Genomic DNA, 23,405 nt, shown 5'->3' with positions numbered 1-23,405 from the left:
CAATATAAAATTATAAAACATACTTTAAATTTACAAAGGCAATATAGTTAATATTGGATTTAAATACAGCCACAACTCATTCATCAAAGAAAAAAATTCAGCCAATTGGTAGTCGCACGCCGACGCTGACACTGACGATGCCTTCAATCCCAACTGACAGCTTGAGTTTAACAGTTGAAGGATAAGAACCCTTTAGTTTATAACGTTTAGTTGAAATAATAAAATCAGATTTTGAAGGTGAAAACATTCTTAATGTTGATTGGCGAGAGACTATTCATGTGCTTCTCCATATAGCCTTGCCAATGCCAACTGCTTCAAGCTTGAAGCACTTGTAAACGAGGCTTTTTGCAAAACCGCTTAGTGTATGGCATAAACGTTCTGCTAGTGGGAAAACAACTCTGCCCAATCTCACTCCAGAATTTCAATGGCTTTTTCTTTGTTAAGCTTACATTTCATATGTGAACAGGCAGTGCTGGGATCAAAACTCAAAAGCCAGCAGTGATGATAAATTACACAAACACAAAAGCAGGCGAACAATGCAGTATTTTGTGTATGCTCTAGAACACTAGATTAAACAAACACATTGCAAAAGCTTTGCATACCGAGAAATCAGCTGATATGCTTCATACATACAAGCAAAGGTACATGACTTTGAATCCGAGCCCGTACAATATGTGTGAAACAACTCTTGAATACACGAGGTTCATTACATCTCCCTCATTTCCTCTCTCACCATTTGGGCAAAAACTTTACTCATTGAAACGCCAGCAAGGTCACCTACACTTGCCGTACTAAATTCTGTGTTTGATAGGCCGGTTTGCGAATGCGAGTGATTATTTGGTGAAGATGTCTCACCTTTAGGACTGGATTTTCCTTCATCTCCTTGGAGCTGAAGTGCATACTCCAAGTTCCACAAGACATCTCCCATTGAAGGCCGATCAATGCCACATTGTGCTAAGCATTTCTCAGCTATCTCAACAAACTTATTCAAGGAGTCCGGTTTTATTTGACCAGTGAGGGTAGGATCTACAATGTCCTCCAGTTGTCCTGTCTCTTGGCACTTCATTGCCCATTCGACCAAATTCACCTTTTCTCGCGGAAGTGATGGATCAATAACAGGTCTCCCACACAGGATTTCAAACATAACCACCCCAAATGAGTACACATCTGATTTTTCAGTCAGTTGTTGCTTTGTCAAGTACTCTGGATCAAGATATCCAAAGCTGCCCTTCACTGCTGTGCTGACATGAGTCTGATCAAGGTCAGGGCCAATTTTTGAGAGCCCAAAATCAGCAACCTTGGCCATGAGATTTTCATCTAGTAGAATGTTAGCAGACTTGACATCACGGTGAATAATTGCCTTTGTCGAGCCAGTATGAAGATAGTGAAGTCCTCTGGCAGCTCCAATGCATATCTCCAGCCTTTTTCTCCAGCTTAAGCTGGGAAAATTTGAGGCATACAGATGGTCCTTGAGAGTACCGTTTTCCATGTACTCATAGATTATAATCATCTCGTTCCGTTCATCACAGTACCCAATCAAAGATACCAAATGACGGTGACGAAACTGAGACAGCATTTCAATTTCAGTCCTGAATTCTGCAAGACCCTGATGTGATTGAGTACCTCCCCTCTTCACTGCCACCTTCGTCTCATCTCTCAAAACTCCCCTGTAGACCTTCCCAAAACCGCCAATCCCAATCACCAAACTTTCACTAAAATTATCAGTAGCCTCTTGGATTGCCACAAAAGGGAAGCGATACCCAATTTTTGAGCTGGAAAAGATGGCAGAAATATGACCTTCTTTCACGGCAAATTGCTCGTCTGCTTTCAAATGACCGCGTGCTAGCCTATTTCTTCTTCTGCACAACAGTACGAGAACCAAAGCCAAACCAACAGAGATACAAGACCCAGAAGCAACGCCCACTATAAGACCGACTCTTGTCTTGGAACTTTTAGGTGAAGTGGATTCGGCGACATCAAAGTCTCCCCTAGAATTGTTTATCTTCATGATCTCCAACCCATTAAGAATGGCATTTGGGAAAGCGTCAACCAAAGTAGAGCGACCAATACTTACATGGAGTTTGGGGTTATCACTTTCTCTCGTGATGAAATCCATGTAATAAGGGTTGCCAGCAGCATATGAAGGTAGCTTATGAAGATCAAAATCCAGTTGTGCAGACCTTGAATTGATATAAACATTGAACGCAAGCGACGAAATATTGTTAAAATATATATCACAAAAGTGAAACCGGACTAGAAATTCAAAACCAGGATCCACATCGAAGTTCCATGTGACATTTACATTAGAATTAGGATCAGAACCAGAGTTCACTATGGTGGCAGTGCCGTAGACATCACGGGGGGCAATATTCTCAGTTACGGAGTCAGTGAAATTGACAATTGAGGTATTCGACACAAACATTACTAGATTACTGTGTTTCAAATATGCATCATCAGAAACCCAACGCCGCCACAAAACATCATTTTGTGGAGGCACATCCTTACCACCCATATTAACCCTTGCAACAGTCTCTAAGGCCTGCCTCTGTAGACTTTGGTTACCAGTACTACTACCTTGAGGGTCAATGGTTTTAGCACTTTGTGGAATGAGCTCATCAGGAAGCGAAATTACTTCCAAAGCATTTATGAAGGCGAATGAATTAGCAAAGGGTGTAAAACTGAGAACAAGCCTATCAGAAGCTATGTTCAACGAGTACTCCTTGACTGAAGAACCCTCTTGTGATTGGTAATCTTTGATAAGGGTAAAGCTTTGAGAAGAAACAGAGAACTTTGCAGTACTCATGTTGTAGGTTTCATGAACAAATGGGAAGAAATGAAGGCGAATAAAGTGCCTCGCTTGTTTTTTGATCGAAAACGAGTAATTGGACGGTCCAGTGAATATTCTAGCAGTGTGATACAAACGCGAATAGTTGCCAGATGAAATAGAATTCAAGCTAGCATTGATCGAAATGTTTTGTGGGGATGACAGATTAGTGAAAGTAGAAGTATGATCAGCTGCAAACACTCGATTACCAGCCGATGTATTTGTGAACGATCCACAGTCTATAAGATAATTATCTACAGGATCAAACGCCGTCGAAACAGAAACTAGACAAAGAACTGATGAAAGCCATAGGAGCAACTCAAAACTCCTAACATTCACCATCATCAAGACTCAGAAAGAAAGGATTTGAGGCAAAACTGTGATTAAAACTGCAAAAAGAAAAATGGAAACAAATGAGCCAAAGGTCAGAAATTTAACCTGAAACAGCTAAACAATTGACTAAGCTGGGATTATGCAAACTAAACAGAGATAGAACTAAACAGATTTGAGGAAGAAGATAAGAGAAAAAGGTCAAGACAAGAGCAATCCGATTGATAATAACAGGAAAAGAATAAAAGTAAACAAAAGGGTCAGCTGGACAATCACCTGAAATATTAAAATGAATGAAGAAATTAAGAAGAACCCAAATGGCAAAAGCCAGCAACACTTACAAGCCCAAAGACTGACGAATGGATGATGATGATAAAAAGAAGCCAGCCAACCAGCCAGCAAGGCCATTAACTTGTTTTTCTTCTTCTTGTTGTTTCCATAAGTAAATGAAAAACACTATGATAAAGCAACTCATGCAGCAACACGTTGCGAGAGTAACTTTAAATAAGCTGAAAACGACTTGAGAAATTGTCCTTGTGACTTTCTGTTCCGTCCCTGTGTGCCAACATTTTGCTTTGACAAATAAAAAAAAAAAAACACACAAAACACAAAAGCAAGAAAACAAAAAAGAAGTGAGAAAGATTATTACAGTGTACGAAAATGTTGATAAGCGAGTCAAAGTGGTTCGAACGACAAAAGCATAATTGGAGACAGCTTGCTATGTGAAGTGGGGTGTGGGTGGCTAGAAGCTTCTTCATGTGAAACTGTGCGTTATTGACGCACGTTTGGTTCATTGATAAATAGCTTGCGTGGATTTGGTTATGCCTTGTTTGGGGATATAAATAACCCTTTCACGATCACCCCCAAACCAATCTTTAAAGAAAGATTTTGGGGATATAAATAAAGTAATTAATTATTAATTTGTTTTTTAGTGATAATGGGAAAGCAAACACGGCCTTATTCTGTCTTCAATTTTATTGTGAGAAGGTTCGTTGCATGCCTCCGCTTCGTAGGGAATAATCGGTGAGCAGACAAATTGAATGAGCAGACGACACTAATTGATTGATGATATCTTGTCCCTGTCACCTTACGCGTTTTCTCCAACAACTCATCTCTGTTCGCAATTGACCGGGCCGGCAGGTATCCCGTGCGGCCGATAGACCCTTCACTTTTTCAAACTTGCAGCCAATGGGATTGTGACACGTTTCTAAGATTGAGTGCTTGTTTGGGCTTTGCAAAAATTAAAATGGGTTCGTGATCTTGGTGTTTGTTTCTCCCGACCCAGACCCGTAGATCCATCCTATATCGTAAGGCTAAAAGCCTAGAATGCCGTACAATTTGAACTTTGAACGCAAATTTTTAAATCTCTTTTGTTTCGAGCATATGACACGTCACAGAAAATTATCTCTCCTCTCTTTTTATATTCATACAAGTGGTTGTCGAACATCGTCTATCATATGATACATTATATAATTTTATCTATGATTATATAAATGGTTTTGATATTATAGTTTAGTCAAACAGCTCTACGTTATATAGTATTTCTCACTAGAATATGAGCAATGTCGTCATGTATCTTGACTATATCAAGAGGTTTTTTTTATCAATTAAACACGAGCACTAATAAACAACTTTGAGGTTTCATCAGAGTCTAAAATGTGTTATTTTCTACTATGAATTTTTTCATTTCTTGTAACAAAACCTTTTAGACACTCAATCGCTCAAGTTGACATGTTAAAATACTCTGTGAGTAGTTAATTATTTGTCTAAAACTCACCTAAACCATAATTTGACTTGATCGATTTTGTCAAACTTTCTAGGTATTTGACATTATTATGGTCTAATTAGAAAAGATCAAACGTGTTTAATTTAGTAGTGAATGAAACTACTAGCCCCTGCAAACAAATAAAAGCATAATAAAAGTCAGATTTAGGTGAACTTGAAAGATAAAAGAGTTTTCAATTGTGGCTGGCAAGGGTTATGTTAACCTTGGGTCCCATATTTTCTGAGGTGATAATTTGAGTCACGACACAAAATTAGTAAATTTTAATTGAGATAAAATGACAAGATTAGAAATCTTGTCAAATTTGTGTTACACATTTAACAATCGTGTCATATTTGTGATCATATTTTTATTCACGATCAAATCTATTCAAAGATAAAGATGTGTCGTGTTTTCAATTATCATATTCGTGTTTTGGCATAATTAATAAATATGTTCATGTGTTGTATTTTTATGGACAAAGTATTTATATTATTCCATACTTTTACACTGCTAAATGGGATAGAATAACACAAATTATTGGTCATATATAATATCTTTCACATTCTACAATGTTACAACCATCTTTATATATATTTCTTTACTCTTATCAAAAGTGCAATGGAATATATGATACTTACACAAAAATATTATTGTCACTGTGTATTTATTAGTGCAATGACCGCTAGAATCAAAATGAAATACGAAGAAATGAGACGATTCTGTGTGCCGCCGGTCGTGTTGTTTCCATGAGCCGGATCAAGATCAATCCTTGAAAACACTTCCATTGCGCTGATCATAGCTGCCAGCGTGGACGAATTTGCGGGGACGAGCGTGATATTGACTTTGGGGCCCACGACGCTGACGGGATACAATGTTACCACCTTGCATTTGTTGACTTCAGCTGCCACCGTGTACCTCTTCCTACCGTCGATGTATATATCAATGATCCTCGTATCGTTTGATGAAGGTCTTTTCGCCTGTTCTGTGAAGTAGAATACGAAATAAGCCGTTTGTGGGGTCACTTGATTAGTCGGGAGATCAACGGACAAGATTATCGGAGTGGAGGTGTTGGATGATGCGATGGACTCGCTCATCACCGAATTAGGAGGTTCATTTTCCGGTATTGGAAAGGCGGTGGAATCTGGTAAGGTAGGGACTACAATGCAGTTGGGTGGAACAGCACCTTGTGTCCATATCCTGTTATATTTTTCCTCCGAAAGAATCCCCGAGTACCTGCCAATTATAATTTAAAAACTACAAAAAAATATAAAAATAAAATATTTTAAATTTCTCAAAAATGAAATTTCATTTTTATGTAAACCTCACCTTACTTCGTTGCCACCGTAATTGATCCTATTGATTAATGAAAATGTGAAATTGGACTCCATTTGTGGATATAAATTAACCCATAATGGTACAATCTCTAACGAAGAAATAAAAGGAATTTCGTTTTTTCTTATCTGTCTCATACAAACGTTAATAGATCCTGAGCCATGGGTCGCATGTAGGGCCTCAAAATATATTGGCCGTCCGATCGACGAAGTGTTGACTGTTGACCATTTCTTGTTATATATGTAAAGATCGAATGTTGGAAAATTAGAGAGACCATCATAATTGCCGTAGTAGAACCCTGCACGGATCAGATATCGTAAGGTTTGTGCAAATAGGGGTAATGTGTAACAATTTTGGTCTGCTTGATTGGGAAAGAATCTGACGGTGGACATTTCTTCCAGAGTTTGTCGTTCTGGGACCCGCTTGTTGATCCCAAATTTGGTGAGGTCTTCGTCTGTGCCCCATAGGAGAAGATTGGGCCCTATACGAGGGACATCACTGCCACAGTCCACATTCAACCATCCGATTGTAGCTGAAGAATATCAGAAATTAAATTGATTTAAAATTTTGGAACAAGTAAATCATTATGTACCTGAAATTAAGGTGTCAAATTCAACCCTTTTTCTATTTATGTGCGTGTACTTAAATCGAACACTTAAAAGATAGGAAGCAAAACAGGAGGAAACAGAGTGTTAAAAGCGAAATGAACATCGAGAACTTACTTTGACAAGAAGTTGTACGGAATTGAAAGGCCAGGAGAAGTATCCATAATACGGTCATCATGCAGAGCTAAGGCGACGATGTTCACAGGATTGGCCAACTGTCAGAGCCAAATTTTCAATTCTTTATAATCATCTTAACACAAGGAGAAGGAAACTCGCCTTTATATCCTTACCCCTTGGTTTTGATAAGAATCATCGACAACAAATCATTGTAAGCATCCTCCTTCAACAATTTTTTCACTTTAAAATATATATTTTGTCATTTACAGTAGTGGCTAAGTGGCTTCCCATTTTTGTAAACATTGAATTATTAATTTTTTTTTTTTATTGGTAAAGAGTCTGTATATTCAAACCAGTACAAAGAACAGGAAAAAGTTGGTCAGGGACATCAGCATTCGAAAATTAACTCAGAATTTGGGAGCTCTAGCTCTCACAAAGGCAACACAACTGAGAGTCCATAGGAAAGGACACTAATTTAACATTAAAGAAAAAAAAGTTTGCCAATTTAACAACTCTGCCTTCGCTTATTATTTGGCAAACTTTTCAACTTCTTCATTTCATCTTATCACTAGTTACATTCAACAGTGCTGATAGTCTTTCAGCCAAACTCTTCTTTGCTGCAGGAGAAACACCATTCTTGCCGATCATCGACTCCAGTACTGCCTCAGAAAGCAGATTACTCTCTATTACCGCAACACCATCTTTCGGTATTGAACCGTCTTTGGAGAAGCTGATCTGTTATATATTACAAAGGAATTACTAAATAAAGGAAACACATAAGATTAATTATGCAAGGCATGTCGAAGTTAATTATTACTTACAGTCAATGATCCTGGTGATTGAGTAAAGAGAATTGAGGATCCTGGTGGGAAAATTTCATCCTTGAAGACCTCAGTGAATTTTTCAATAGCTTTGGCTTCAGCATCAGTGTAAATTCCAAAAAATTTCCATATGGCAATGCAATTTTCGGCAACCTTCTCTGAGTATTGTGCGCCAGTTAATGGCAAGATCATTGTCACCTTCATGAATTTCTCAAAGGGACCTACAAAGAGATAGCAAAACACAATTCAGAACTATGGATTAGATAAATGCGTTATATATATATATTTGCAATGTTGTAGATTTTTTCTTTTTTTGGTTTCTCGCCAATCATCCACATGTAAAAATATATGATCAGATAGCTCCCAGCACACTTATGTCTAATTCACTTCAAATGCGAATTAGAGATTTCACATTCAGTAAGAGCAGGCTTGAATACAGTAGAAATATAAATATACAAATGGTCTTATGAACTTATGAAGCCAGGCACTACTGGTTAGAGCTGCGTTTAAGGTAGCACAAATACTTCCTACAGGAGAAAAATTATGGAAAATAGACATTTTAAATACTAATTTTGAGGTTTTTTTAAAATAATTTAATTTTAAAAAACCTCAGTTTATCAAACAGTGGTGTTTCTTTCTGATATATTATAAACTAAATTATAGAGATTCAAAATTTACCTAATATGGCATATGACCTGTTATAATTATACCAAATTAGTATTTATCATCGCACTTCCGGACGTTATATATATTTTACACTCCTTCTCTAGTACATGCGCCCCTTATTTTATTTTTTTCATGTAGATAAGCTTTTAAGCCAGTTAGTTTAATAGATTTTAATGCTATTAACCGCACAGCTTTATAATATATTTAAAAATTACTTCATTAAACCACACAGTTTAACTGCGTGTCTACATAAAAAAAGATGGGATGCCCTGAAAATGATTATATATATACATAGAGAGAGGTCAGTATCTAACACATCAGTTAAGATATAGATTTTGAATCCGGACTTAATAAACTAAACATTACTTTTATCATTACTCAAATAAAAACCAATTTTTCCGAAGAAAAAAATTTAATTCATATTTAAAAAATTCTAATCACACAATATCATTAAAAATAATTCAGTTCATCATTAAGGAATTGTTCTGATGGCCTGCTGGTTTTACTTTCTAATTCTATGCAGCGAAGTGAATTCAAGTTTATTATAATCAATTATTTTCCACATTAATTAACTAATAATTATTTTGAAGAATACTAAAGAGTTTATACATTTCTTTTTTCCTCTTGCGTTACGTGTAATAATAATAAATTAACAATACAGGTGCATTAAATATTTAAATTCACACTATCCGTATGGGAATCCTTTCCCGTCATAAACGCTGCTTAAAGAGTAGTCAACGTCAGTACTACACTCAAAATCTAAAACAGAATCCAACAGAAGACACCAACGGCGAAAATCCGTTACCTGTGACGACGTCTCTGAAGAACTCAACGGATTCCGTCAACTCCTCTGCAGTCTTCCCCTTCCATTTGCCGGCGAGTAACGGCACGGCGTCATCCTCCAAGTACACTCCTATCGCCGTGAACTTCACGAACTTCCCTTCAATCTCCAATCCTCTCTCCCCTGCCACGTCAGCGTCAAGAGCACCGAGACGTTAAAAACAAGTGAAATACAATGATGAAACAAAAGTCAAATCATACAATCCGCCGGTGGTGCGCAGGATACTAGCATACTACTAACCTGCGCCGCCGAGGAAATGCGACTTTGTTGATCCTGGAGGTTGCACGGACGGCGTGAAAGTGACGTTCTCGACCTGCAGTTCGGTGACGGACGGTGAGGGATTCATCGGTGACAGCCTTTTTGATTAATTTCAGTGTGTGTTTTTTTTTATTGGTGTCGAAAGCAGAGCGCGTAGTGGCAGCATTTATAATGAGGAAAAACGGGTTGGTATGGCGGGTAACTTAAAGGATGTGGGTGGGAGCACGTGCGCTGATGACGGAGGTCATGTGGCACTTGCATTGCCTCTCAATCTCATGATTTTCCGTCGATGTATAACTGAGGTTCACTTGTATGTTAAATATGTTTGAATTTGGGGGAAAAAAATATTATAATTTTATAATTAATTTTAAAAGATTTTACCGAGGATTTTGCCAAATTCCCAAATTTTATATTTTGGAGAACAAAGAATATTTATGATTATTTTTTTAATTGATGCAACGACAAAATTTCGAGGGGACGTGCTGAGTTTGGTGAAACATGTGGCTTGGAAAATTTGTGCCTTTTTTAAGTGTTTTTTTAACTGTTTATGGCCCCTCCTGGTTTTGTCCATTCAAAGATTGTTTTTCCCTCAAAGATGAACTGAGAGGGTCGAAAATCTGAATGACTTTTAAGAATTAAGGGATAATTTATTTTTTAATAGTTTAAAGTTTGAAATTTTATTAATTTTAAAAAAAAATTTAAGAAAAAATATGAATTAAAATAAATACTATATTTTTAAAATATACCTATTAAATATACGTAATTCATAAACTATAAAATTTAGTCTCTTTTTTTTTTATTTGTAATGACATAAATGTCAAATAACTATATTCTATATATTTTTTATTTATAAAAATGAATAAAATATTATTCATATTAAGATATTCAAAAAAATAAAAACAAACATGTTTTTCAAACATTTAAATTCAAATCCATTTAGTTTTTTTTTTATAAAAAAAAAAGCTATCGAAGTCTTTTTATGTTATCAAAATCTTTTTATTTTATCCATTAGAATTATGTTTATAATGAAAATTTTAAATTCAAAGATGTCATTCATATTTAGATATTGAAGAAACAATAATAAACATGTCATTCAGACATTTGAATTTAAATCCATTGAGATTTTAAAAAAAAAAAGCCACTTTATTGTAACAATTAGAATTATATTTAGAATGAAATTTGAGTCTTTATTTTCTGAAACTCAAAGATGTCATTTATATTAAGATATTTAAAAAACAAAATCAAATATGTCATTTAGGCATTTGAATTCAAATCCATTGAGATTAAAAAAAAAAAGCCCTATCGAAGTCTTTTTATTTTATTAATTAGAAGTATGTTTAGAATGAAATTTGAGTCCTTATTTTTTTTAGAATTATGTTTAGAATTTGTCTATTCAAAGATGATTTGAGAGGGTCGAAAAACCAAATGACTTTCAAGGATCTTTTAGGTTTTATCTTTAAGTAAAAGAATTGAGGAACGATTTATTTATTAAACGTTTAAAGTCTAAAATTTTATTATTTTTATATTTTTAAATTCATTTATTTATTTTAAAAAAGATATGAATGAAACGTAATAAATATTACAATATAAAAATATCTCTATTAAATATACTTATTTTATAAAATATAAAACCTAATCTCTTTTTTATTTATAGTGACATAAATGTCAAATAACCACATTTATATATTTTTTATTTATAAAATAAATAAAATGGCGTTCATATTTAGATATTAAAAAATAAAAACAAACATGTTATTCAGACATTTGAATTCAAATCAATTGAGTTTTTTTAAAAGCACTATTAAAATCTTTATATTTTATCAATTGGAATCAATGAAATCTGAGTGTTGTTATTATTATTATTATTATTATTATTATTATTATTATTATTATTATTATTATTATTATTATTATTATTATTCATGTGGGATTCACTTTTAAGCTGATGAGTTACGTTATTAAATATAAAGGTCATGTTAATGTTTAATTATTTTTTAAACAAAACACTTATTTGTCAGCTAATATCTTTTTAGAATCACGTATAGAATTAAAATTTTAGTTTTCCCCTTGGAACAGGAACATGATCCTCTCCTTATCTGAGCACTACTGAACTTTTAATGATTTTTTACCATTTTTTTTTTAGTGGTAGTAGATGAATAAGATTTAACTTTTTTATTTTTTTATTTATTAACAATCAATCAATAATTGAGTTATTTACTCGTGACATTATCAGATTAAGAGAGAATTTTGACCCCCTCTTCCCCCCTAATTACGTTGGATTCCTTTTCGGGTGATGAGTTTATTTATTAAATAAAACACTTCTTTCTCAGATAAAGTATTAAAAACTTCATTTTGAGTAGAGCCTGTTTTATTTAACATGCAAGGTTGCAAGTTCCCTTTGAAATATTTTTTACCTTATCATTTAGAGCCTGTTTTATTTAACATGCAAGGTTGCAAGTTCCCTTTGAAATATTTTTTACCTTATCATTTTGTACTATATTTTCATAGTAATAGTTTTGCAGTTTTCGATATTTCATCATTCATGTAAATCATGGTCATTGGCAATACATCTTTGTTTTATCACTTATTTGGAAAGCATTGTGTGAAGCCACAAGAAACTAGATTCCCGGTTTTTTGAAAGACTAGCAAAACAATTTGCCAACCAATAATTAATATTTGATTAAACTTTTGTAATCTCATTCACTGTATGAATTTTTCGACCATTGAACACTTTATTAAGACTAATTTTAGAGTCTCGAAATAATTTTTTAGTAGAGCGGTGACAAAATTAAAATTTTGGCTCACCAAAACTAAAATAAATATATGACAAAACTTGCGACAATATCAAATATAATTAAGTTCAATCCTATTTTTTCAATTCAATCTAATTTAGTTCAGTCTGAAGCACCAAATGTACTCACAAAATAGCAATTTCTTTTTATAACATGTTGCCTTTCTTGAACATAACTAAACAAATGGTAACATAAATTACAAATACCATTGTATAAGTTCAATTTCTTCCCTAAAAAATTGATATTGACCCCCCCTCCCCCCGGCGGGGTGAAAAAAAGAATCTCTGAGACAAGTGGTTTATATAAAATATAATTATCTCGTTAGGTAATTAAGTTGGTAAACACTCGTAATCGAGAAAGAAACTTTTCTTGTTTGACATTTTAGCAATTTTTCGATGAGTTGCTCCATATTAGCGCGGAATATAAGTAATCCGAATTCAATAAAAGTATTTTCTAAATATTAAAAAGCTTTTGGTGTCTATATTATTATTATTATTATTATTTTAACAATGTGTTATGTAACTATATTGAGATTGAGGTTTTCAAGCATCTCTATGTACATTGTGAAAAGTAATATATTCCTTGTTCTTTGGAGTATTTTTGAATTTGATTTACATGCTCCTCAACAGACTTTATTTTTATTTGTTTTATTTTTTTATTTTAATAGAGTAAAAATTTATTTAGTCTCTGTATTTTAATATTAGTATATATTTAATCCCTATATTTTTTAAAATACATCGAAACATCTGTGCCGTTAAAATATTGATACATCTACCGTTACTTTTTATTTCTTTTGGCTTACTTTTACAATATTATCCTTTTATAATAATTTTTTTGTTTGGATATGAATAAAAAGAAAATAATTAAATTACCAATTTAACCCTAAAAAATTATATTAATTTTTAACTGTCAAAAATTGTATGCAAAATACCAAGTGTGCAAATGATGCTTGCAAAAAAAATAATATAATTTTTTTCTAGGGTTAAATTGATAATTTAATTATTTTATTTTTATTAATGTCCAAACAAAAAATTATTATAAAATGGTAATATTGTAAAAGTAAGTAAAAAAATAAAAAAATAACGGTATGGTTATCAATACTTTAACGACAATGATGTTTTAAGGTATTTTTAAAAATATAAAGACTAAATGAACACTAATATTAAAATATAGGGACTAAATGAGTTTTTACCCATTTTAATCTACACAAGGATAAAAAAATCTTACTCATTGAACATTGTTTGGAACGAGAATTTCATTAGGATAAAAATAGGTTCTTTCTCGATTGAAATAAAGTCGTGCTTAGTTGAAAATTCAGACTTAATGGTTTAAAAATGAACCAATGGCGTGGACCCCGAAATTATCTTGAAATCATTTTCACATTTTAAAACCTGAAAAATAGACAAGTAGGTGGTCCGGTTTAAAAATTAAAACCGAAGCAAAACGACACCTCACTGAAGGAAAAACGACGTGGCCAATCTCACCCGATCTACGCTGACTCTGCCGCGCTTCTCTTCTTCAACCCCTAAACCCCCAACTCTCCAAACAAACTAACAAACAGAGAATCCATCAATTATCCGTTCATCCCTTCTCCTTGTAATTTATCCGCTACAACATAAACCAAAACCTCACCTTTTTTATTTTATTTTTCATTTTAATTTGAAAATTGTAATTTCAATCCATCAAAATAATAATAAAATTTAAAAAAATTAGGGAAGAGCGAAAACGATGTCGTCGTGGTGGAGGAATGCGGTGAACAAAGCCGTGGAGGTCGGTAACAAGAACAATCTGACGCGCACCGTCAAGAACTACGCCGACAACGTCGTTCATCAGGCCGGCCAGGCCGTCGCTGAAGGAGCTAAAATCTTGCAAGATCGCATTGTAATTACGTTTTCATTATTTCTTTGTTTCGCTCTCAATTCGAGCTCGATTTTAGCTTTGATCATGGCTTTTCAGGAGAAATAGCTGGCTCGAATTGCTTAAACGCACCGCTTTAGGTTTCTGTTGATTAAATTTTGATATGCTTTTATTTGGAGCTATGTGTCTGGTTCTACGCTTGATAAGCTTCATCTTCTTAGACAATACCAAAAAACATTTGTATTTGTTTTGAGTTTTGCATAAAATGGGTCACATATGGTAAATATTTTGTATATTTGAAGCTTATTACCAACCGTTTTAGGGTCTGTTTGGGATTGAGTTGATATAGCTTTTGAGTAAAGGAGGAATCCGCCAGTCTAGGGGGTTGCATTATGAAATGGAATCACTAGCTGATAAGAATTGCTTAGTGTTATAGCATCAAAGCTGAAAGTTGTTTATGAATATATTGCTTGCTTTGCATTCATAATGAAGCTGAAGCATGATGGTTTCAAATAGCACTCAGTTTATGGTAATTTTTGAAGTTCGTTTGCATTGAATTGAAGTTTACAATCTAGTGTATGAAACTTGTGTTAGTTGTTTGCAAATTCAGGGGGTACGGAGTTTCAAAAGTGTGAACCAAACAATAAGACGATTGGAGGAAGCCGCGCTTTCCTGTAGGGGACCAGAAAGGGTAATGTTGCTGAGAAGATGGTTGACTGTGCTGAAAGAAGTTGAGAAATTATATGGACTTCTTTCAGAGGATAAAGAGAAGTTGCAGGAGCAACTTGATGCATTTGATGAAGCAAAGGATGGCCCGAGAAAGCCGTCTCTGGTGAGTTATCCTGTTTTTGATAGCCTGTTCTTACATTTCCCATTTTGCTTCAGTAAATGATGTCTTTTTTCACCCCTCTCACATTTTGTTATTACGGATAGGTCCTATATTATGATGCTGATTTTGGGGGTGAACCATTAAATTTCCGTGATGTTTTTCTTCAGAGTCAGGCTCTGGAGGCCATAACAGTATCTATGGTAAGCTAAAATAAGCTGAATGGCTTGTGCACACTTGCCTTGACATGTCCTTTCTACTTGAAATTAGGTGAAAAAGTAATAGCTTAATCAAATCCTTTGATTTAATTGTGGATATGATATGCTATGAAGCATTGATGCACAATTTTTTGCAAGTGTTGTATTTGTTGAGTATTCTTAGGGTGAATTTTCAGGAATTAGCAACTTGAAATATATTTACCTTGATGTCACATCATCCTTTCAATGCAATCATGCAACCATAATATCATTGTGATTTTAATTCAGTTTCTTCATTTTCTGGATTTTTTACTGGTGGTTGACCACAGTTTAACTCTTTCTAATGATTCAGATTCTCGAAGCACCAAATGAAGAGGAAATTTCTTTACTCTTGGAGATGTTTGGGTGAGTTGTTTGCTGTCACAAGAATTATTATTCCCTGATTTTGATTTGGAAGTCATAGTGTGTATTTAAGGTGGCTCTGGAATAAAAGTTAACATTTTCGTTGTTAATAGATGATGGTAAAAATTTCAATACTTTTGGAGAATTTGCTATCGGTTAGTTTCGGCATGATGATGCTATACTTTCTTTCATTTCTGAGTTTGTTCACATCTAGTTGGATATTTTATTATGCCTCTTGATGTATGTATGAAATAAGTTGTGAGTAGCCAGTTATTGGAGTCAGCCAGCCTGAATTGGATGTGGTTTATTTTTCTTTACACTGTGCTTGTAGGCTTTGCCTTACTGGAGGAAAAGAGGTTCATCATGCTATCACCAGCAGTATACAGGATCTAGCTACAGCCATCTCAAAATACCAAGATGAAGTATTGGTAAAGCCCTTAAATATCATATCCAGAAATTATTTAATTAGGAATTAGGTGGGTGCTTAGTTAATGAACGTGTGATTATTGCATGATGAACATCCAATATAAATGAATTTAGCATCCCTAAGTTCAACAAGATCTCTGAAAAATTTCTCTCATTTCTGTACTTGGGTTGAAACTAAATTAATACTGTTGCTCAGATACTTTGTGGGCATCTTTTGGGCCTTGGGAAGATCTACCACTCAATTTAATCACATCATGGCTCCCTTACATAATCTATACATGGGAATTTTTTTTTTTCTATCTTTGGCTTAACAGTGAAGATTTCTTATTTGACCTCCTTTTGTGCTTCTCCCTTCTCATGGTGTTAAATATATAGGTGAAACGGGAGGAATTGCTTCAATTTGCGCAAACCGCCATTACGGGGTTGAAAATGAATTCTGATATTGAAAGGTATTTATGAAAAAAGGAATTTCATTTCTTGCGAATCATTCATTTCCTATGTGTCTTTTCAGCTCTTGTGCATTACATTGTGGTTTCAGGTATCAGTCTGAGCTTTGATTGGTTTTTCCTTACCTCTTTTTATGTTATTTTTTGGTTACAGGATAGATGCTGAAGCCTCCGATCTAAAGAAAAGACTTGAAGGAATGAAGGCTTTGCAGAACTCTTCAAATGAAGATCTTGAGCAAGCATCCGAAAAGACAACTAAGGCAACAATAGAGGTGAGTTTGGTTATTGTGGTAGCCTGTTTTTGTCTCCTTTTTCTGGTCTGAATATTATTTTGCTAAATGATGATGTTACATCCTTGTTAATTTGTATGGTATTTCTTAATTTATTACTATTTATTTTTAATTTTAAGAGATTTAGTATATTCAAGATGGAAATTAAAGATTACAAAGTGGACCATGTGTCCTCAAGTATAATCATAATGAGAGAAAAGGGAAGGTAAAAAATCAGCACGAAGTGCATCCTAGGCCCTAGCCCCAAAGAAACCATCCTTCGCCAAACAAATAATATCCTATACAAAAACATTCTTGGGATGCTAGGTGAGGCCAAAATACTTTTGAATAGCAAAATTCAGTCCATAATTGTACTGAGTTATCTAGTAGAGCATTATAGGATATTTTGTACTTTCGTTGATTATTTGGCTTTTGACTGTTCAGTTATATTATGTTGTTTTGTTCAGAATAATGACTGTCTTTCTTCATGTGGATTTTCCTCTATGAAGCCCCAAGGCAATCTTTTATTAGGAAACTGACCTTCCTTTAAACTTATTTAATTTTTATGTCAAGCTTTTTGAGAAATTATGGGTAAATCTTTAAAGAAAAACCAGTGAAGTGTGTTTGCAATGTCGTAGACATGAGAAAGTAAACAGATTCTCCTGTTGATGGGATTCATAGTCATTTTAAATTTCTACCTGCAATCTGAAGTTAGTTGAGATAAGATAATATTGAAGAGAAAATTTTGGTTTCACTGTATGTAATGATATTTCTATGCTAGCATACATTTTGAAGCTTTCATGGTGCATAAGCATTTGCCAGTCTTCTATATCCTGCTTGTGACTGGAGCTCATCCAGTTTATGCTGTTAGATTGATGAATAACAGAATGCTCAAATTCCATGGAACCTCCTCATATTTTAGACCAATCTTGCAAAGTACATTTAATGCTTTTAAGCAATAGAAAGTATCCATGCATGTATTGAAAATCACCTGTAATTTTCAAATGTTTTGTTGAGGTCCAAATTAATGGAATCTAGTTTGAGGTTCTTGTTGTTTACATATGTATATGTTTGGTGGAGCATTTCTCAACCCTTTAATTGACTGGAAAGTTAATAAACCATGAATCTGACCATATGTTCTTTGTAATAGGCTCTAAAAGAGGCACTTGCACAAATTAGAGTTTGTACCAGATTGGAAAGGCTTTTGCTGAAAAAGAAATTGTTAAGCTATGGAGACTCTCCTGAGGTACATGCTCAAAAGGTGTGTTTCTTTGTTACTATTGTATTGTTCCTTGCTAATTTTTTTAACAACTATGTTTATTCTTGGTTCCTTGTTTTCTGTTTTCAATATAATTCACATGTTTGTCGATTGTTATTAATATGCCATGTTATCTTGCCCATTGAAACCTATGTTTGTGGAGAAGGACACGAATGCCTATCTTGGCAAATGCTGAATTTCACTTGATGGGATAAAATCACTGTTACCTATTTTATCTTTTTATGAAGCAGGTTGATAAGTTGAAGGTTCTATCAGAGTCTCTTTCTAATTCCTCTGTTAAAGCTGAGAAGCGCATTTCAGATCACAGGTATCATTTTGTACTTAATTTGTCATAAGAAATAACAACTCCCAGTTATTGCCAAATTTTGTGGAGTGAAGCATTTTTGCTAGGTTTCATGTACAATTGAAAGAAATGGGACAGTGCAAGGGAGGTGGTTAACAAATGCATAACCTTTGCAACCCACTTGGTGTGCTTGTACTTTTCATAATCTATGTCCAACTTTAAGTTATAAAAAAGATTACCTTAGCTTTCCCCTTTGAGTTGTGTGATGTGTTAAAATTACTATAGAAATGTTTGATTGATCTTTGTTAAGTTTAGTTGTTAAGTTATGGGGTTGTACTGAGTAATGTGTTCTTCTAAATGGAAGTTGTTTGGCTCAAAGAAAAGGTGGCTATTATTGTGATATTTAGCTTTTAATTTGTCTTTCTATTGGATATTGGGTACCTACTTGTTCTAAGAGTGGACCTATCTTTGGCACTTTTCAATGCGTTTTAACTTGCATGTCCATAGTGACCTTTTGATTATGTTCGGACTCGTATTTTCAGGTTATTTATCTTCTATGATAGCAAGGTTAGCATTGGATAACAAGATATTGTACTAAAATGGTTCTGTCATTATCAAGGAAGATGTCTGGGTTGGCGTCCAAATAATCACATAAGCATTCTATGATGGTTAATCTTGTGAAACTTAATATTTCACATTATGATTGGCAGATCACAAAAGGAGGAAGCATTAAAAGTTCGTGTCGTCAAGGCAAATGAATCTAGCGAAAAAGAGAAGGTAATCTGCTACGGCATTGATGCTTTCTTGGTCTTTCCTCTCAGCAACTACAGAATTAAGATGATAGGATAAGTTTTACTCTTTTTCAACTTTAGTTTATAGTGACACAAATTTTGGGTACAATGAGTTGTCTTTGGAAGATGCTGCCGCCATGTAGTGTGAATTAAGTGTTTGTAGGAAGCTAGCTTAATAATTGGTTGGATATTTTAATTTGAGAGGGAATTTATTTTATGTTCCAAGAAAATAATAAGGTACATTTTTTTTTGGGGACTTGTCTTCTGATTTCTTCCATCTCTTAAATTGATGCTGCTTTGCCTTTTATTTTAATGGTTAGTTTTAGCATGGCCTTTTGCTGTTTAGGTAATGTGGTTATTATCACTGAAATCTTTTGTGTCCGGAAAAACATTCTGCAGGCGTTTACATAGGAGATCGGGAAAAATTCCTGACTACTTAATCCATTTAGTCTATTAAAATTTTTCTTACTTCCATTTGTTTCTTGCTTAATGGTACTGCACAGTCATATATTTGGTGCATATTATATATAGGGATTACCATTTATAATTTACTGATACAGTGATACTCTAATGAGAATTTGATGATCATTTGACTGTTGTTGGGGAATGTTGAGCTTTTGTTTTGGCGTTTGGTTCCAGGAAATAGGAGCTGAGATCTCAGAACTTGTAAAACAAAGAGATCATCTTGAAGCTGAATTGAAAAAGGTCCCTTTGCGCTGTTTTTACATTTTTCAAATTATTATATGTGGTTGTCTTGAGTATGATATATCTATCCTTCTTGGGAGACGCTCTCATCATTTTTATTCCAATAATAATACAATTTCATGACATCTTTTCCTACTTGTCTGCATTCTGCGTTTACTAATGTAACCAAATGTTTTGCCATATGACAAATGTTTACTAAAGCACCCCGTTAAAAGTTTTGGGTATGAGAATAAGCAGTTCCACCTCATTATACAAGAAAATGTTTTTGTTTTTCATCTGCTGCTGCTTGAAATGCATTGTGGTAAGCAGGTGCTCTATAAATATTGTTTTTTCTAATTGTAGTATGATCTCATATGAAACAGTCTGATTGATATGGGTGGAAAAATCATTTATACCACTTTTAAACTTTCTTGGATTTAACAACTTCAGTCTGCATTTACTTTATTTATGTATAAAATCTATGGCATTTGTGGCCTTTACACCATTTCCTTTCCAAGCAGATGTTAAAATCACTGTAGCAAGTTTATGAGGCTTCATTGGCCTTGTGTCTCTTCACTTAGTTCAGTTAGTTCAGTTGTTGTAAACATTTTAAACTGGCCAATGCGGTGTAGGTTAATCTTTCCCTGGCAGCTGCTCAAGCGAGGCTTCGCAATGCCCAGGAAGAGAGGGAACAATTTGATGAAGCTAATGATCAGATTGTTGAGCACTTGAAAACAAAGGTTTCGATCTACTGATGTGATTCTTTCTGAATTCTGATTAAAGTGTTTAAAAATTGCTCTATAGTATATTCTTCATTTTTCATTATCTGAAGTATCATTTTTCATTTTTCCTGTACTTTGTAGGAAGATGAGCTCTTGAAATCCATTGCTGCCTGTAGGGTAGAATCAGATGTTCTTAGTACATGGATTAATTTTTTGGAAGATTCATGGGTCCTCCAGTGCTCGCAGATGGAGCTGAAAGAAAAGCAGGTCAGGTACGTGCTTCAATTTTGTGTTTCCAATAGTGCCCTCTAATTTTTAGTTAGCACCCTTTGAGTTTCAAGGATGGAAGTTATGAGTTGTGCTTGTAATGCTTTCTCGTAATGAGTTCATTGTAGTACATGAACTGTTTGGTTATTACTTGTTGCTTCTTTGCAATTTCAAGTGAGGAGTTGGAGAAACATGAGGACTATTTTGTGAACTTAGCCATATCTCTTCTCTCCGCTTACAAGGTATTGATATACTTCTTAGGTTTATCTAAGAATGCACCTATTTTTCTGAACAATTTTCTCTTCATCTCTCTCACCTGTTTCCCTTTGGATGCAATTATGTATCTTTTTTTGCAGAAAGAGTTGGGGCCTTCCATATCTCGAATTGGGAAATTTGTAGAGAACCTGAAGAATTTGAGTGAAGGGTAATTTTTTTCATTGAGATTATCCTCACCTATTTTGATGCAGTTTATTAACTTTGTTACCCCATGAGACAGGTCAGAGAATGCATCCAGTGGGGATGATGAGCATTCAAAAGAATTAAACCCTAGGAAAAATCTTGAGGAGGAATATCTAGACTATGAAGCCAAGGTACAGATAATGTTTAAATTCAGCCTTGATTTCAATTGTTCTTATTTTAAGCTATCAAGTTCCTGATCTACTTTAGTGAGAAAAAAGAATTTAATTTATAATTGCTAAGAATATGCTCAATTGCTGGCCTTAAATAATTGGTGCAGTCACCTGGTTCGGCTGACATGTTTATTTGTGTGTGTTGATTTTATTGCCTTTATTCAGATCATAACCACCTTCAGTGTGGTGGATAACATGAAAGAGCAATTTTATGCTCAACGTGGAGCAAATTCCAGGTTTGATATTCTGGCTGTGTGCTAGTGCTTTTTCCTTATACATCGTTGTTTGCGGTGCTTATATTCCCTTTCAATTTAAGTACTCAATTAGCTGTCGTCCCTTTCTGATCCAGGAAAGATGATCCAAGGGTTAAAGAGCTATTTGGTGATATTGAAAAGTTAAGACTGGAATTTGAATCTATTGAGAGGCCAAATTTAGAATTGGAGAATCCTAGCCCAAAGACTGGCACTTCATCCAGTGAGATGTCACCCAAAAGTCCTTCCAGTCCTCCTCCTACACAGAGAACTACGACTCAAAAACCTGATATAAGTGAGCGTCGTGGGAAACCTGTTCACAAAGGAGAGCAGGCACTCGACCCTGAAGCAGAGTTGGCAAAGTTGGAGTCTGAGTTTGGAAAAGTTGGCCAAGACTACTCAGCTGAGGAAATTGGCGACTGGGAGTTTGATGAGCTCGAACGAGAATTCAAAACCGGTGATTCTGCACCAAGCAAATAGCTCAATTCACACTGCCAAATTAATAATTCTTGATATTAAAACCTGTTAACAAGCAACAAAAATGTGTTATATATAAATCGGTATCTGACCTCTTGAAAAGCTCCTTTTTAGTAGATCAGGGGTTTTTTGTAACTTCGTTGTAAAACTGGATGGTGTGTCTTATTTATTGATTCTTCTGTAAATTCTCAAATCTTGCTTTGTTGTATTATGAAGTTAATTAAACAAATGAATCAAAGGCTTTGTTTGGATGTTCAAGTTGGATCTTCTCTGAACTTTTAACGGTTAAAAGATTCGGTGTGAATATGATAACTATTCTTTGCTTTGAAGATGAAGATGACCCCTCATGCTTTCTTGTCGAGGAATGATGGAACCAAGAAGAAATTGTGTGGTTCAGAATTTTATATCTTTCAATTGAAATGCTTGGTGATTGTGAACCCAAAAGAAAACATTTTGGGACTTATTGAAGTGTTTTCCTGATATGGAAGTTGAAAATTTTCATCTTTAGAGAAACACAATGATTATTCACTACCTTCTATGCCTTCAACTCAAGGGTACAGAAGCTAGTGGGCTGGGAACCCCTTCATCCAAAATTTCTTCAAAAGTCAAGTTTCTAAGATGACTCAACAAAATATTTTGCTTGGAATTGTTTATGAGCTGTTGCTTTTTCTGCTTTTGTTAATGCTGGTGGGTTACCCAGCAAAAAATTTCGCCCACAGAGGTTCTACTTGTTGATCCTTCAACCAAGCAAAGAATTCTTGCACCCTGATTTTCTGGGGTAGTGGGTCATTTTGATTGATACATTTATGGCTATCTTTTGCCCGTACTTTTTTCTGTTTCCTGAAAGAAATTTATGCCCCAGCAAGATCTTCATCCAATATCTCAGTGCAGAAACCGGATATTGTAATGTGATAGTTACAAGTAGAACTTTTAAAATAGAAGGTGGCTAATGAATTTTTGTTTTGTATTATTGAAATGGTTTAGATGTGGAGAATGAGAAAATTCTTGTGCATATTGTTATTGTACCACACATTAACACACTTTTCTTAAGAAGAACATAAAAAGTAGAATGGGTGTTTATACTTTCAGCTTTTGATTTTTTGGCCGTCCGTAACACAGTCCAAGGATTCATGGAATTCATTTCTTCAGAAAAATTCAAAGCTAAACATCAATGGCATGTGGCATCCATAAAACTACATTTCCAACAGTACACATGTATGCAAAGTGCACAAAGAAACCAAAGTTGAA

At 34.4% G+C, this 23,405-nt stretch overlaps 4 protein-coding genes across 5 annotated transcripts; 1 reads left to right on the top strand and 3 right to left on the bottom strand.

The window, feature by feature from the left end:
* Nucleotides 1–416: 416 nt before the first annotated feature.
* Nucleotides 417–3,723, bottom strand: LOC102614958 (receptor-like protein kinase HERK 1). 2 transcript variants are annotated; one of them, XM_006485934.4, is made up of 2 exons: nucleotides 3,496–3,723; nucleotides 417–3,213 (listed from the first exon to the last, which is right to left on the bottom strand). In XM_006485934.4, exon 2 carries the CDS (start codon nucleotides 3,167–3,169, stop codon nucleotides 707–709), a length of 2,463 nt encoding a protein of 820 aa, XP_006485997.1. In that variant the 5' UTR covers nucleotides 3,170–3,213; nucleotides 3,496–3,723; the 3' UTR covers nucleotides 417–706. The 2 variants fall into 2 exon arrangements, with proteins under 2 accessions (XP_006485997.1, XP_006485996.1); XM_006485933.4 differs by having other exon boundaries at nucleotides 3,431–3,722.
* Nucleotides 3,724–5,450: 1,727 nt separating this feature from the next.
* On the bottom strand, nucleotides 5,451–7,197 carry LOC112498921 (probable LRR receptor-like serine/threonine-protein kinase At1g51860). Its single transcript, XM_052440339.1, has 3 exons — nucleotides 6,974–7,197; nucleotides 6,246–6,783; nucleotides 5,451–6,152 (listed from the first exon to the last, which is right to left on the bottom strand). Exons 1-3 carry the CDS (start codon nucleotides 7,032–7,034, stop codon nucleotides 5,573–5,575), a joined length of 1,179 nt encoding a protein of 392 aa, XP_052296299.1. The 5' UTR covers nucleotides 7,035–7,197; the 3' UTR covers nucleotides 5,451–5,572.
* Nucleotides 7,198–7,299: 102 nt separating this feature from the next.
* CHI (chalcone--flavonone isomerase-like) lies at nucleotides 7,300–9,664 on the bottom strand. The gene is made up of 4 exons (NM_001288937.1): nucleotides 9,542–9,664; nucleotides 9,266–9,424; nucleotides 7,795–8,015; nucleotides 7,300–7,708 (listed from the first exon to the last, which is right to left on the bottom strand). Exons 1-4 carry the CDS (start codon nucleotides 9,645–9,647, stop codon nucleotides 7,526–7,528), a joined length of 669 nt encoding a protein of 222 aa, NP_001275866.1. The 5' UTR covers nucleotides 9,648–9,664; the 3' UTR covers nucleotides 7,300–7,525.
* Nucleotides 9,665–13,802: 4,138 nt separating this feature from the next.
* LOC102615746 (COP1-interactive protein 1) lies at nucleotides 13,803–22,415 on the top strand. Its single transcript, XM_006485936.4, has 18 exons — nucleotides 13,803–14,232; nucleotides 14,819–15,040; nucleotides 15,142–15,237; nucleotides 15,584–15,636; nucleotides 15,965–16,061; nucleotides 16,435–16,508; nucleotides 16,660–16,777; nucleotides 17,925–18,035; nucleotides 18,284–18,360; nucleotides 19,047–19,113; nucleotides 19,767–19,832; nucleotides 20,444–20,551; nucleotides 20,675–20,805; nucleotides 20,976–21,042; nucleotides 21,157–21,224; nucleotides 21,297–21,390; nucleotides 21,595–21,665; nucleotides 21,779–22,415. The coding sequence occupies exons 1-18, from the start codon at nucleotides 14,080–14,082 to the stop codon at nucleotides 22,158–22,160; spliced, it is 2,055 nt and encodes a 684-aa protein (XP_006485999.1). The 5' UTR covers nucleotides 13,803–14,079; the 3' UTR covers nucleotides 22,161–22,415.
* The last annotated feature ends 990 nt before the right edge of the window (nucleotides 22,416–23,405 follow it).

This window comes from Citrus sinensis, chromosome 4 (assembly GCF_022201045.2).
Source record: "Citrus sinensis cultivar Valencia sweet orange chromosome 4, DVS_A1.0, whole genome shotgun sequence".
Taxonomy (NCBI): Eukaryota; Viridiplantae; Streptophyta; class Magnoliopsida; order Sapindales; family Rutaceae; genus Citrus; species Citrus sinensis.
Note: the sequence above shows the minus strand (reverse complement) of the source record. Positions and strands in the feature narration are given on the sequence as shown.

Bases quoted from the DNA above. Each gene is read 5' to 3' on its own strand.
- LOC102614958 (XM_006485934.4), bottom strand. From the start codon at position 3,169: ATGATGGTGAATGTTAGGAGTTTTGAGTTGCTCCTATGGCTTTCATCA.
- LOC112498921 (XM_052440339.1), bottom strand. From the start codon at position 7,034: ATGATGACCGTATTATGGATACTTCTCCTGGCCTTTCAATTCCGTACA. The intron at 6,784-6,973 runs GTAAGTTCTCGA...GATATTCTTCAG, and splicing joins CCGTACAACTTCTTGTCAAA to CTACAATCGGATGGTTGAAT. The intron at 6,153-6,245 runs GTGAGGTTTACA...TATAATTGGCAG, and splicing joins TACGGTGGCAACGAAGTAAG to GTACTCGGGGATTCTTTCGG.
- CHI (NM_001288937.1), bottom strand. From the start codon at position 9,647: ATGAATCCCTCACCGTCCGTCACCGAACTGCAGGTCGAGAACGTCACT. The intron at 9,425-9,541 runs GTTAGTAGTATG...CTGACGTGGCAG, and splicing joins GCATTTCCTCGGCGGCGCAG to GGGAGAGAGGATTGGAGATT. The intron at 8,016-9,265 runs GTAACGGATTTT...ATCTCTTTGTAG, and splicing joins CTTCAGAGACGTCGTCACAG to GTCCCTTTGAGAAATTCATG.
- LOC102615746 (XM_006485936.4), top strand. From the start codon at position 14,080: ATGTCGTCGTGGTGGAGGAATGCGGTGAACAAAGCCGTGGAGGTCGGT. The intron at 14,233-14,818 runs GTAATTACGTTT...TTGCAAATTCAG, and splicing joins AAATCTTGCAAGATCGCATT to GGGGTACGGAGTTTCAAAAG. The intron at 18,036-18,283 runs GTGTGTTTCTTT...TTTATGAAGCAG, and splicing joins CTGAGGTACATGCTCAAAAG to GTTGATAAGTTGAAGGTTCT.